Source organism: Betta splendens, chromosome 11 (assembly GCF_900634795.4).
Source record: "Betta splendens chromosome 11, fBetSpl5.4, whole genome shotgun sequence".
Classification (NCBI taxonomy): domain Eukaryota; kingdom Metazoa; phylum Chordata; class Actinopteri; order Anabantiformes; family Osphronemidae; genus Betta; species Betta splendens.
The window spans coordinates 8,993,454-9,009,030 of NC_040891.2; the positions used below are offsets into that span (position 1 = coordinate 8,993,454).

Below are 15,577 nucleotides of genomic sequence, written 5' to 3' on the forward strand. Positions count from 1 at the left end.
GACTGAGACATCTATTTACTCAAGGCATTTTGCTACTACTAACAGCCCCCACAGACTCTCTGCATCTTTACTTTAATAAGCCATCACTAGTGTCTAGGAAGTGGTGTCACATGCATTTAGGTGAAAACAAAAAAAACCAAACATGGGTAGGAGGCCAGGCTGAATCAAAGTACCTAGCTTGCCACCAGTAGCACTGGGTCTACGTGCAGCAGAGGAATCTGCAGGCTTCTTGGGAACTTTGGGGATCTTGAAGGCAGCCTGGGCAGAAGAAGAACGACTCCCATCCACACTGTCGTCATCATCAAAACTGCGATCTAGAAAAAAAAAAGATTTTTTTGTTGCTTATTTTATGCGGGTGGTTGTAGAAAATGAACACTTTAAAAAAAGTTAAGATTAAAGAAGAAAAGCAAAGAATGGAGGAGGCTGTAACCCACTGAGAGCTAGGTCTGGAATGTCTAGATCAATACTAATTACAAAAAGGCCGAAGCTTACAAGAACAAGCAACCCACTCAAATACACCATCACTTGAAAGAGCCCGTCTAACAATAAAGATGTCCACCCATGCAACCAGTGACTGACAGAACTCTCTGGAGAACAAACCCACAAGCTTTATGCTAACTAGAAACATAGTACTACAACATGAGAAACACTTGCAACAATGGTGCAGTATTTTGAAGGTGCCATACACCATTGTCTTGCCGACTGAACACACATACACAGATATAGGATGAAGCTGTAAACGGGAAGGATGTTGCGCTGTAGTCGCTCTGACAAGCAGCTGTAAAGAAATGCGCCAAAGCCACCACCCTACACCTTGGCTCATAGATCGACCTACCCACACACTGTCAACACGCAAAAATCAATAACAGCCACATGTGCGTGTACATATACGCCACCCTTTCGCAATGACGGCAGCGCCTGTAGTGTCCAGCTCAGTACATGTTAAATGGACCGTCTACTGAGACGCATGCACACACCAACACACCCAAGTCCATCCCTGCACTCACAGTCACAGATTCGCTGGCAGATGAGTCTCCTCATGCTTCTGGGAGGGTGTGGTATTGGGGTCCCCCCTCTTCTCCAAGCCGTACCCCAAGGTACATATGCACAGCTCACACACACTTCATAGTGGCACGAAAGCTGCGTGCACGGACGCGCACGAGCACCTCACGCCGCGGCTCGAAAACCCATCCATCCATGCGAGTGCCGGCATTTTCTTTCACTCCTCCGTATCAATCCCGTGTCCCTCCCTCCAGCTTTCCCAGCATCTCTCCGCCTTCCCTCAGCAGCCTCCCAGCCAATCAGACAAGAGTTGACATCATAGTGTTGCAACCAGTGCGGAGGCAGGACTATGAATGTGTGTGTGTGTGTGTGTGTGTGTGTGTGTGTATGTGACAGAAGAGAACAGGAGAAAGAGACACACACCCCAGGAATATTAACAGGGCTTCTCTGTGCCCCTGCCAGACAAGCTGACCTAAACTCATTATTACTGACAAAACACTGCTCAGCTTTTTACAGTCTCTCTCTTCCTCACTCTCACTCATACAACAATCCACAACCTCTCAACACACTTTTCTATGCTGCTACATCACCTTTTATGAACCAAAACCTGTCAATATATTCACTATATGCAGTCACAAGACAGAACAAAGGACAACAGAGCAATGATCAAACAAGGCTTGATGATTGGGTGGGCTTTAGAAAAAGACCACACCCCTCCATCTGAGGCCTTATCCCTCCCACTTATACGCAGACACTTCTGGGGCTATTTGGACAAAAGGTGTTGTCACCAGCTGTGAGGGTGAAACTGAAATCACAGTCATCCGTTACTTTAGGTTTTTAGGGTTTTTGCATCCTCCTCACTGGTAAAGAAATTACTGCCTTTGTATAAATGGAAAAAATGATATTATGAGCCTGGGCTTAAAGTAGCTTTTAGCTTTGTATGGGCTAAGAGGACTACAAGATAATTCACTGAATTATAAACACCACTATCCAACACTTCATGCATCAGTAGTCTTACGGTTGATTACCATAACTATTAGCATGATTAGCATCTCTTACTATTGCCTAATCAGGTCTCATGGGGGCATATGTCTCAAGGTGAAGGGCAGAGACAAGACACTGGATATAAAGAAAGACAACGGGGAAACGAGAGAGAGAGACAAAGAGAGAGAGAGACAGAGAGAGAGAGATGGCGTGTGGGAGGGGGCTTCCTCAAAAGCCAGCCTGGACACAAGCTGTTTCCATGACGATTTCGGCAGACCAGCTTTTAAAAACGAAAGGAACAACGAAAAAGGTGTTTCACAGATTTGCAGAAAACAGTTGTATTAACAAAGTCACTCGTTCCATGCTGATGTATTAATTTCAGATGGCTTCTCTTAGTGTTAGGAGGATAGAACCCCTTCCTCTTAAAGCATTCATGTCACTGTGGGGATATCACTTCCCAAAATACATGGCATTACACGCAAAAACCCATCTACACACACAAACACACACCAGTACAGGGAGACATATCAGCTCCACCGTGTACCAGGCAGCGTTGCCATGGAAACTGCCATGGAAGCTCCTCTTCATTTCAGCAGAAGTCAAAACGAGGAGGGAATGACTGGCTTAAATGGCTTAAATATATAAATAAGATAGAGGTATTGATCAATAATAAATCAATGTTAAATTCATAACATCTTAAATAGAATCATCAAGAAATCTTCAACACCAAAGTTCGCTAGATCTAGAAATCTTTGAGGATACCCCAACGTTCTTTTACAGCAAAGAACGAATACAAACAACATTCAGCAAGAATTAACATTAAAAACGTACTAAACATAGGAATTGCTGTGTGTATGAAGACAAAAGATTAGAGGACAGACCAAGACGGACTATCTGAACCGAAGATCTGCTCCCAGGCTCACCAGTGTTACTTAATGATTACATCACAGTTCTCAGAACACACTGTCACAAACAAGGCTTTAGACATGACCACAAGGTGGCGGCACTGACGCTGTCCTAATGACTTCTATGAGTCCCAGGTGCCAAAACTCCCAAAACACAGAGGCTAAAGCATCCTGTATGAACAAATGTGTTTGGAGCTGCACTTTTAATGAATAATATCCCAGAGTGGCAGTGGTGTTTAGTATTTTATTGACTTCCTGTGCTGGTACAGTCAGCAAATCTGCACGGCTTAAAATAAAACAATGGGAAAGCATAAGTCAGATCCTTGACAAGTATCCCTCTGCCTGTGCCACTATGTTGACAGTGACATTTCACCAACTAGATTTTTAAGATGGAGTGAAGAGATAGATGAGAATCACATCACTCAGTGTATGACTCTGAAACTCAATCTTCAGGTTGAACTCCAAGCACTATAGCATCATATCATACCTCTGCCAATACTATGCCTACGGTGGGAGCAGCAGCAAGCAGTGTGTTAAGGACCAGTGCAGACATCCTTTATTAAAGTCTGCTCCAGAGAGTACATGAAACTGGGGCAGTGGATCACCTGTCAGCCAAGACAGTGCTACAGAGGCTTCACGAGAGTGACTGCCCTTGAGCGGCCAAGTCAAAGCTTAGATTTAACATTCATTTACAAACGAGAGTTCAGACAAAATCTATTCAAGTCAAGTGTCCAAATCCAATAGCAGCTTTAACTGGTGCCAGTCAGGATTTTAAATTATTCACAGATCTTAAAATTGTTGTAAATAAGAATTCATTTTATGCTTTTCAAAGAATTTCTCAAACCACCTATATGTTTTGGCTTTAATTCATTATTTATATGTAAGAGGGGGGGGGTTAACATCATTATAGGATGATGAGTAATGTCATATATTGCCACTAATGTCACAATGGGCAGATTTTTCTGCAAAGTAAAACATAAAGCATAGAGAATAAACTGCAAAGCATGAGAATCAGGGACCACCCAGAAAGAAGTAGGACAAATGTGTTCAAAAGCCCATCACTGGCAAAAGCAGCTCCAAAGTAAACCACGATACTTGGCTTGAAAGTCTAAGGAAACTCCTGCAAAGTTTCACTTCAGAGTATTCAGAACAAAATTATTAATTTGGAGTCAAGTGGTTATTTTCCACAAATTGTGTATGTATATGCAGTGTAGAATGTGGAATTTCCTTGTTTGTACTGATAAAAACATCATTTAGACACCAGTGTCAGTCACACTGTTTCAGAGACAAAACAAACAAAAGGGGGCTGGTCAGGTCTGGATGCTCTAGTATCTCAAACAGCAGCCAGACTATTACATTTCCAGCCCAGCTCTGGGAAAATGAGCTCAAAAGAAAGACACACAGACACAGACACACACACAGGTATAATTTAAGTCCCCATTCCAAGTAGGAGAGAGGGATAAACCATAATATTCAGAGGAAAGCTTTGCCATGGCAACCAGCCTAGCCTGGAAACGGGGTCATGGTTTCTGTTGTAGACTCTGAAATGCGCTGAAGCAGAATGAGCGTGTGTGCAAGAAAAAGTGAGAGTGTGTGCATTTGTGCGTGTGTGTCAGGCGATTTTGTCAACACTGACGTACTGTGCAAGCAATGAAAGCTGCTACTGATAGTCAGTTTGCAATGCACCAAATATCTCTGGGTTTCTGTGTGTGTGTGTGTATGTGTGTGTGTGTGTGTGTGTGTGTGTGTGTGTGTGTGTGTGTGTGTGTGTCAGACACACGATTTCACACAGGGCCAAAGCACGAGTAAGAGCTGAGCATGAAGCCAGCAGCACTGACATACTTTACTTTACCTGAATACTAATAAAGCATAATGATATAGAAGAAACATTTTTTGAAACGTAATGTAGAGGTATTGTGATGTGTTTTGGTAATTTTTTTCCCAAATCTGTATAACATTATTAAAGGAGTAGTTGGAAATAATAGTGCTGTTTATTATTATTATTATTACCGTTCTCTCATATTCTGTACTTTGAGTATGTTTTGACTAATTTTTCCTCTTGGCTCTTCATGTTTGCTTAAAAATGTCACTTAGTGTTTCTTAATAATGAAGAATCCAAAGCAAATGTCTTTTTCACCTTCTAAACAAAAACTACATACTGTAGAAAATGTGCACGAAAGAATATTCAGTATTTGTTTTTTTTCATCCTCGACTATGTAACTGAGACGATTATAATAGCAAACATCCCTTAAGAATACGCCCCATCTAAAAGTCAGGTTATCACACTTACCATCACCATCATCCCCAACTGCCATGGTGTTCTGGGGGAAAACTTCACTCCCTGTTGCCTTTGTTGGATTTGGTCGTCTACCCCCTGTTCTCCAGTTCCTTTGTTTTCTCTAGTTCTTTCCCTCTCTTGTTTGTTCAATCTCTCTCTGTCATGATGAATCAGAGAAAGGCTGTGATAGGCACAATGCTGTGACTCGGCTACTGCAGGAGATGTCTGTCAGCTTCCTCCCTCACTCATTTGCCCTAGCCTACCTCATTCCCTCCCTCACTCCTCTCAGCCGCAGTTGCCTCAAACCCTTTAGAACAAATGCCAAGAGTTGGCCTAAAGGAGATGTTGGGCAAGGGCAAGTACGAACAAATTTGTGTGCAGGATTGAATTTGTGCCTGTAACTGAAGCGTTGCAGGATTACTGGGTGTCTAGATGAAAACAACAGTCATCAACATGCTCATCACAGCCTGTCTTTATCCATTAGTGCACCACTACAAATAGAGCAAAGCAGTGTTACTTGAAAGCCAAACCATAAATAAAAAGACAGGACAGGCTGTGGAACAGTAAAATCCGTGAAGTGCTTATAAGAGCATTCAGTAACTCTGGAATTAAGAATAGAATGCCTTTATTAGTCCCACAGCAGGTTCTTAAACAATTGGGCAATAATTAATGTGTAAATATGTCATTGTCACTATTTTTTATAAACACAATTTGTCACCCTGTCAAATGAAATGTCAGTGAAAAACATCAGAAGTGGAAATTAAAGGTGAGCTCACATAAGTTACCCTTCATGATATTCCCATATGGCGTAAACCCACATAGAGGAATGCCTAAATGCTTGACCCCTGTGCTGTGGGAGGCTTAATCCTGACACAAGTTGGGTTCATACTGTGGCAGAGCCAATTGAGATCCTCTTTTGAGTTACTGGAAAAACTTTATTTCAAAATGTAAAAAAACTGCCCTGATGCTGCTTGTTACCCTAGAGAGGTGGAAATAATGAAAAAAACACCCTCTCCATCCCTCCGCTGCCAACAGAGACAGAATCATGGCAACTATACCCACAACATGTCCCGAGGTCTCCTCTGTGCCTGTGCCCATGTCGCTCTCTTCACGTAAACAGGCTGCAACAGCCAAGCAGGCACCAACCACTGCTGTCATATAGATACACTGTCAGGCCAGCCTACGGGTACACGCCAATGACAGCCTCTGCTAGGCACTTACAGCAGACCCACAGAACCTCTCAAAGATCACAAATGTTGAGCTCAAAGCCACAAACCTCAGAATTTATTCATCTTAATGTTATGACATAAGCATAGACCTGATTAAATGCTGTCATGTCGCCATTACCATGAGAATATTTAGCTTGGTTTCAATTTAAATGTTACATAACCGAGCTGCCTTTACCTTGTGTCCACAGTCACAGTTGTGAACACAATGGATGTTGTAAACATCTGGGAAAGGACTTAAAGAACAAAGTGAAAGGTTGTTCCCCAACATCCCTAAAACATTAGTGAACACATCGGATATTATAATAATGACAACACAGAAAAACAGTGCTTTACGGGCTCATCAATACCACCTTCCATGGTTAAACAAGGGCAAAGCCTGAGGCTCCCAGGGATCCACAGTCCACAATACTGGCTGGACAGCACAATGCCAGGCAGCAGCTTTCAGGTCCGTCTTTGTTGGAAAACCCAGAGCATCACACACAGGAACTAAACCATTAATCCTGTTAGGTCCTCTTACAGTAGCTCATGGCAACAAACTGACACATCTGCTAGAGCCCATGCAGATTTAGACACGCACAAACACTCATCAGCACATGCAAATACACACACACACACACACACACACACACACACAGACACAATCTCTTCTCTCAAATAAACCTAGTGCCTGACAACAGGAAAATCCTCTGGATAGCATAGCTCAACTTAGTGGCTCTCAGAGGCCAATACAACTGTGACACAGTAGATGAGGAAGAGCACTGACCGTGACTCGGGCTCAGAGCCATGTTGCCGGAATTCAAGGCTTCATCAAAACGAGCAAATATGGTCTGCAACCTGGAAGAGAGAGAGAAGAAAAAACGATTATTTCAGAATATACACATATACAACAAACTAGTGATTGATTAATAATAAGAAAACTACAAACATCCAAATGAGGAAGAATTAGAAAATTATCCATCATCCTCACTGATGAGGTCATGACAAAGAAGACGCTCAGACACACACCCACACACACAGCCCAGAGCTTTGACCCAGTGAAAAGCCAGAAGCTGGGAATCTCATGTGAAAGTATGAGCAGCAGCAACATGTGGGCTGTCTGCCTGCTGTCGGTGGGTGTGTCACACACAGTCACACTCATGGAGCTACAGCAGAATCACAACACGAGCGCTTTGGACATCCTGATCTGCGCCCAGCGCACACGATCAAGCACACGACATCACAGATCATCTCAGTCACGGGCTTCACTGATCGGACTGTCTGCATAATAACAGGGTTATTACATGTCCACGCTCGGCCGCGAGACAACGCTTCCCTACAAAAAAAATGCTTTAACATCAGCATCAACAGTCTCGGTGCGAATACATACTGCACGTAGAAAAAAAGAAATAAAAAATACACAACACAGACAAAATCACCCTCATCCAGAAAGCTGCACCGAGGTCTCTGTCAAAACGTTAGACGTGTGCGAACACAGAAAAATGAGAGTCATACACACCGTGCTGGCTCTGTGTGCCGGTAAACAAGCACCAGTCAGCTTAGGTACTCCCAGTAAGTGACGATTAGCGTCTCTGCAGCCACGCTGGGTTTCCGTGCGCTCCGATTCCTTTCATTAGCATTTTAATTTACCTATTTTGTTCAGAAATAACCTACTCTTTATTCCTCAGTATTCATTCTGCCCAAGCATTTCCCAGTGGACTGACTAGTAGGTCGCTGCGCAACGTTGCATTAGCTCCCATGCTAGTGACACTCTCCAGTCCTCAGCTCCCCTCAGCTCTTTGTATCCAACATGGTGCAGTGGCTCCGAAAGGGAGGGAGGGAGGGAGGAAGTTAGGGGAGGGGGGGTGAGAGAGATGAAGCCAAACGATGATGGACCACAGCATGCTACGGGCATGCGACAAAACACCACCTACTGTCACACATACGTACCATATGCTAAGCACCCATACCCCCCACTGAGAAGCCTCTACAGTGGTATAAAGCTTTAATTCTCAGGCAGAGTCTTAGTATTTTAAAAGGTAGAGATATAGAGAGAGAAGGAGAGAAGGACAACTGGGCCAGTGTGTGACAGGCAGCAAAGAGATTCAGTTACCCTTTACATAACCTCTCTTCCATACCCAGACATACACACTCATCAGAGGGGGGTGGGCTGTACAGCTAGCTCAGACAGAAAGCAAGGCTGCTCCTCCCCCCACGTCGCTCCTACTCACCCCACTTGCATACATTAACTCCCATTCCTCATTTTTCACCCTCTTATCTCTTAAAATGTATCAAGTCAAGAACCTTAAGGATATTAACACCAGGCTTTCAATTTGTCTTGGACGCAGATTGTTATTTAAACAGCGTGACCCTGAGTCCTTTGAGATGACTCAGCTTTCAAGTGGTTCATGTCCCTTTAAAATAAAAGTGTTCATAATTTAGGTCTGCTGAACGTGATTAAATCTGCACTGTATCAGGATTACAAGACAACTACCAAACTGCTGAAGGAAATCCAGTTTGAGTCTGACCCACATACAACGCAGGACAGGATCCACATCGATCTATTCTTGTGACCTCTGTCCCTCCCATTCTTAGATAGGTTATCAGGTTCAGTGTAGAGTGAACGACACAGCAGGTGAATTAACCTGACATAGCCTGTTCTTAGAGGTACTTGGGGGTGGGAGTTGAAAACATGGCACAGCAACATGAAAAATATGACCTCAACCCCACTTTCTCACAATGCAACCTCTCTAATCTGATGCGACATGTACAGGGTTGATATTTGATCTGGTCAGGTAGATCCAGATCTCCTACAGTCAGTTCCTTTATAAAAGCCCAAACACACAGATATAACCTACTTATCTTAGTCTTATTTTTGGCCAGCACCGCAAGAATTTCATATTACACACTGTGATTGAATGAATCCAGAGCAAAATCACTGGATCTGTCTGTTACATGTAACCTGAAGCAGATAGACACAGCCTGGATAAATTCCACATATACAGACAGTGTATTTACACTGGAGACAGACTTTATATGCACATCACGACACATGGCCAAGGCCAGCATTCACAGACGCAGGACTCATAGTGAGCAGTCAGCACACAACACTGGCTGCTGTTCAGTTTTCTCACATGGGAGAAACAGGGAAGGGGTGGAGACGGGGGGCAGTTTGTGCTTAGAATAACCCTCAACAGCACATGTAACCAGGACGACCAAAGAAGGACAAACCCACTCAATGGACCTCTTCACATGACATGAACACACATACACTTTATCCAGTTTTTATCCAATTCTGTTACTCCACCCAGTGCCTTTGTACCCCATCTGCCCCCTCCCGCCCTCTTTGCCCAGTCAGTCAGCATTGTGCTCTAGATGAAAGTGCCTCTGTGTGTGTGTGGAGAGCAAAGTGGTGCATGGTGTGGCCTGGAACAGACTCAATTCAAGGCCATGGGATCCACAGACCCCCCACACAACTCACCTCTGCTGTGCAGAGCACACACACAACACACAAAAGCAATACAATCAGAGGTGTCTCTGAGCAATGTGTGACAAAATAAAACTTACCGTCCAGCAGGCAGTCCTCTCTTGGACAGGTCTGCCCTGACCCGTTCACCCACGTGGCGATAAACATCCACTAATGTTGTTATAGAGGCCTCACGTACCTACACACAAAACATACAATACACTCAAAAGGCTTATTATTATTATTTCATTATTGTAATTTTTCCTAGAAAACAAAAACGATTGCAGCCCTTTCTGCACTGCGTGGGATTAAAAAATCCTTAAGGGTCTGGCATTTTATCCCCCTAATGGGAGACATCTGATTTGCTTGTTACATTGTGGAACACTGCAGTGATTGGGTGGTGGGATGTGTTAAACACACGCTGTGCAACTGAGGGTGATTGGGCTTGTTGCGGATTGGTCAGGACTGTGTGTTGGTGAACAATCATTGGATGACTGGTAGAAGCAGATTATAGATTTGGGGTGCAACTCAAGGAGGTTAAACCAAGCTCTATCTCTCTCTCTTCTGACACACACACAGACACACACACGCTAGTAAAGTTGTGTAGGATGACGGCTGGTGATTTGCGCTTGTGATCCAGCAGGCTCAGGCTAAGTGGGGGAGCTACAGAGTTCATCTCCTCTAATAACAGTAATAATCACATAGCTGCCTTAAGAGGCCTGCCAACACACTTGAAGGCCAAACCACAGGCTTAGCAGACAGGCTTACAGCTGATACAAGGAACAAACAATGGCTTCTACCTACCCACTCTCACACATACTGCGTTACAGATACAAGCTTCTAAACATTTAACCCTCTGCCACCTACCTGTGGGTTTTGGTCTCCAGTCAGGGAGCAAAGATGAGGAACTAGTTTACTGAGGCTCAGTGGCTGAGCTCCATAACTGAGGGACACAAGACAAGAACACAGCAGGGTGATCAAGGACAATGTAAAGCAATATTTGGGCCTACTGTCTAATTATTTTTATATACATACTTTTACAGAAACAATTTAATGCACACATACACAATATAAACAAAATGAGGGTGTCAATTTAGAAGGAGGTAATGTCTGTGTCAGAGTACTTAGGCTTAATGGACGCTCATGTACCTTTACTATAAGGTTACAGCTTAGCACTTTACCCAACAGTGTCAGATTGCATTAGCAAAAGGACGCTAAAGTTAGCACTGTGATTCTAACAGGGTAGAGACCTTATGGTAATAATAGCCATCCACAAAATGCTTAGACATTAACTGATTTTCAAGATGGTCCAGCAGGAAGTCATATGTTTAGTGTTATAACCATATGTCTGTTATGTTTCTGCAATGGCGTTTTATTTTAGCAAGCAAAACGCAAGGTAAATCTGAAAAAAACAAAAAACAGTGTGGGATTCTATAATCATTCATAGAACATAGGAACATTTCTCCCATCCCAATTACTGGAAGGGTATAAGAAAAAAGAGCCCACATAAAGACAAGAAACATGCCTACATTTAAATGATATGCAATATCACATCATTATACATAAAGAAGTAACTCACGTGCTGAGTGTGGCACTGAGGCAGAGGCAGATTCCTTCTCGAGAGCGGAAGTTCTTATGTTTAAACCCGGGAAGCAACCTTTCCCAAATGTACTGGACAAAGAAAAGAAGCAGAAACGTAAGCGTAGAAGGGAGAAGGAAACAGTGAGGGACAGAAGGAGCCAGTAGGAAGCAGAGAAGAAGGTTGTGCCAGGCAACGCAACAGGGGTTTGAGCAGATTACAGAGCACAAGAACTTTACGATCTGTGGACATGTGTGTTTGTGTACACAACACAAAGGAGTGGCGGTGTAGCCTAAGTAATGCCTGTATAATCCAGAAGAGGGAGCACAAAACAGAGGGCACCTCTCAGCTCCAGTGACTATGTATTATTCATGTGTAAGTAGCTGTGATTTGTCTGTTGTGTCCTGAATAGCTTTTCACAAACTTCACGTTTTACTGTAACTTCTTGAGCCAACATCTAGTTTCAATAAAAATCTAAATGTTTTCATAGAAACAGTGCATCTCCTACACACCTACACAGAAGCAGCTTAGACAAACGTCTGCATCTGTGCATGTGTATCTCACCGTGGGTGAGGCGGCCTGCTCCATGCAGCGGAGGATGAGAGCTTGGCTGTTCTCCCTGACCTGGTCCTTTCCATCACCCAGTCTGTCCACGAGAGCTGGCAGGACTACAGATGGAAAACGAGATGCGTTAAGAGAGAGGGAGAGGTTTTAGGGGAGAGTGAAAAAATTACTGTACATAAATCATGTAAATGATGAAGCCACGTGCAACTTTAAAACAGATTTAAAGGCCACAAATAAAGTCTGCCCCCATGTGGAGCACTTTTACAGTGCAGAGGTAAATAAATCTTTCCTCTGACAATGACACAATCAGATATGCACAAATTCACATAGAAGGACATGTACACATAAACACGCTCCTACCCACATTCCTAGCCTGAAATATCAGAAGGAGGAGAGATAGTGTGATGTCATCCTTGTGCTTCCTGTGTAAGCGTGTACATATGTTACCATAACAGCTGGTTTCCTTAGCAACAAGCACAATGCCCTCATACAGAAAAAATGTCAGATTCCATCGCTGAGTACAACAGAAATAAGCATGAAAACACAAACGCCTCTCTTCTATGTGACAAGTCCACTCATTTTGCATTTAATCAGAAAACATGACAGCAGTGGTGACAATCACAATTACTACCTCTCCATTTATGGTTGTTGAATCGTATATGTGAGCTATAAATTTCAACTTCATACTATTTTACATATTCTGCAACAACCGAATGCGGATCAATAAAACAATTCAATAATCTCATCTTCCTTTCTTAAAGTGTATGTGCACGCGCGCATGTTTGGGTTTAGGAAAAAGATTGGAAGCTAAAACAGAAAAGCAGATATGTGAGATGAAGATTTTAGAACTTGCAGTGTTTCAGTGAGATAACATCACATCACCTACACACACACACACACACACACACACACACACACACACACACACACACAGTGACATCACACACAACTCAGCTGGTGTTGCTAAATGAACTACGAATATAGTCTGTGTGCATGCATGTTGTAAAATGTGTCTGTTCCATTGAGCTCAGAGTTTACTGTGGGTTGGGTGGGTTTGTGACAAGAATGTGTCTGTCTGACAAAGACAGCTGGTGCCACCTTAAGCCAGCACACAGAAGAACCTAAGCCACACAAAACACACTTTCAGACCATGAAATTCGAGATGGGATCCAGTGTATGAGGTCATATGAATGTGAGGTGTGGTTCTGGGCTGTAATAGGCTGAGCTAGTGTGGCAAACTAGTTTCAATCAGATATTGAGGATGTAAAATGAAAGGGGAGACTAGGCTTTGGTGAGAATATTCTGTCTCAAAGTAACCACAAAATGGAAGTGAGATACAAAACAGTAGGACAGACGAGCTAAAAATGCTCAGTGTGCATTACAGCAAATAAATGCTCTCACTTCATGTACCAGTACAGTTTTTAAGCACACTGGGCAAGTACCAATGAAAAATGAAAGATGTGAACACATATGCATAAAAATAAGTGGCAGCTGCAGATTCACCAAAAGCAGGTTTGTACAGGTTTGGCATGTATATCACCTACAAGCCACAAAATATGAAAGCATCTCAGTACATGAATACCTCCCCATTCCACACACAGGGCAAACACTTACTCAGTTGCTGCTTTGTGTGAAAGCTCACAAAAAGCAAATGCAGATTTTACTTTGCACTTGTGAATTTTAAGTGAGGGTGGATAAAGAATCTCACCTGTGCCCAGGTATCCTTTGAACCTCTCTCCCAAGCGGTCCACAAACGCACCACAGATGTCTATCCCCAGTAAAGCAACCTATAAAAAGAAAACAGACAAAGGCTACACTTTATAAAATGCTTGATTCAAGTTAAACATATGTTTTAATGAATAAATTAAGCTCTAAACCAGCCAAATGTCATATTTGATGGTTAATATATGGCTGTATAAATGTTAGGTTGACAGCTGGGGCAATCTTGATTATGTAACCCTCTTATGTGTCCTGTTTATACATTCTGCATAACTGCTCTCTAATATAATCACATTATTTCTACTTTCTTTAATCTGGGTAATGTTGATGTGTCGACCAACAGTTTAACACATGAATTATCAATGTGATGATGTGTGTTACAATGACCCTTGACATTCACTTTTCCTGCCTCTCTTTTACTCCACTGACCTCATTTGACTCTACTAGTGAAGAGATTTAAGATCTGACATGTAGGGGGGAGGTAGTCTGGATTTTTGTCTAGTGGAAAAGAGTTTTCCACTGTGTTTCTGATTAGGATCACATCCCACGCCGTGCTGTGCGCCTGGAATGCTTGTGTTGGCAACGCTGCGGTAAAACTGAACAGTCCAAGAAGAAAAGCCATTAAAACATAACGCTCCAGACTCATCTGTCTTGAACTGAGAAGAAAATCAGACTGCAGTTCTTCCCAATTATAGTCAAAGGAAGAAGGACGCTAGGTAGCTACAGACACTAAATGGAAAAGGATGGTGATAAGGAAGTAACATCGAAGCCAAGAATTATCACAGGAAACAAGAATCACCTGCAGACGATATATGATCTCTGTGTTTAAATGATGACTTTCCCATAGTGACCTAATTCAAGGGGAGTAGGGGAGACTAAAAAAAACAGCAGGAGAAACAGTGTAAGAAGGAAACAGCCTTCAGGCCTCTCCTCCCCCTCCTCCACTCAGGACCCCAACACTCTTGGCGCCTATAACCATATGGCATTGTCACATGGAGCGAGACAGGAGGAGAAACAAGACAAGATAGAGAAATAGGTGGGGAGATGTGGTTCTCTCCTGCTCTGCAAGCCTCAGATGCTACCAAAGGGCTGTTCAGGTATCCCTTAAGAAAACACTAGACTTGTGGGCAATGTGTACTAAAGAACAACAATGTCACACAAATATTTGACTATGCTCCACATAACCAGCCGGCGATCTTGGTGGCTGAGGTAGGCTGAATTTTTTTAGCCTCTGTATGAATGGGCCTTTGTGAGGACTCAGGTTGCTGCATGTGTTGGTTTAGCCTGCTAATAACATGTACAGGGTTCACTCCGGATTCTGCAGGGGCTTAAAGAAAGTTGCATTAAAATGTAAAAAAAAGGTTTGAATCACTAATCAAACACAAACGTTTAAAAGCAAAACAAAATGAGCACAAACTGAGTGTTACCTAAAGAGCAAACCGTGTTTGACTACCATGTTGATCTACGTACATCTAACTCATTTGCATGCACATGGATAACTCTCACTAAACACTGATATACTGTTAATAAACAAACCAAAACCTTACTATGCAGAGTCCTTGCTAATGACCTTTCTCATTGTTGTAAGAGTTCCTGCAGCTGCTGCCCATTACAGACCCACAAGCTTTTACAATGAGGCACCTGCAGGAAGAGCTACATCTGCAGGGACAGCAGTCTGAGCTGGACTACCCTCATGGATTCATCATCAGTGTGTGCCTCTATAGCACACATAATTTGAACCAACTGCCTATACAGTAAATGCAATATGTAATATTTAAGTGCTCTATATGAGCATTAAGGCCACTGTGATGTTATGGGGGCATGATGCGATGTTGTAACTGTCTGTGGCAGGAGGAAAGAAGCAGCATGTGAGGA

The 15,577-nt window shown here is 42.9% G+C and overlaps 1 protein-coding gene across 46 annotated transcripts in view; it reads right to left on the bottom strand.

Annotated features, from left to right (window-relative positions):
* Window positions 1-15,577, bottom strand: part of clasp2 (cytoplasmic linker associated protein 2) — a 36,055-nt gene that overhangs the window by 18,644 nt on the left and 1,834 nt on the right. For 40 of the 46 annotated variants that reach the window (XM_029166354.3, XM_055512666.1, XM_055512662.1 and 37 more), the window contains exons 2-8: window positions 13,692-13,770; window positions 11,984-12,087; window positions 11,420-11,511; window positions 10,708-10,783; window positions 9,942-10,039; window positions 7,162-7,232; window positions 174-314 (exon numbers count right to left, since the gene is read on the bottom strand). In XM_029166354.3, the coding sequence (XP_029022187.1) occupies window positions 174-314; window positions 7,162-7,232; window positions 9,942-10,039; window positions 10,708-10,783; window positions 11,420-11,511; window positions 11,984-12,087; window positions 13,692-13,770 (661 nt within the window). Of the gene's footprint in view, window positions 1-173; window positions 315-1,007; window positions 1,209-5,181; window positions 5,324-7,161; window positions 7,233-7,893; window positions 8,181-9,941; window positions 10,040-10,707; window positions 10,784-11,419; window positions 11,512-11,983; window positions 12,088-13,691; window positions 13,771-15,577 lie in introns of those variants that run through there. The other 6 variants (XM_041072840.2, XM_055512682.1, XM_055512681.1 and 3 more) reach the window with 4 other exon arrangements.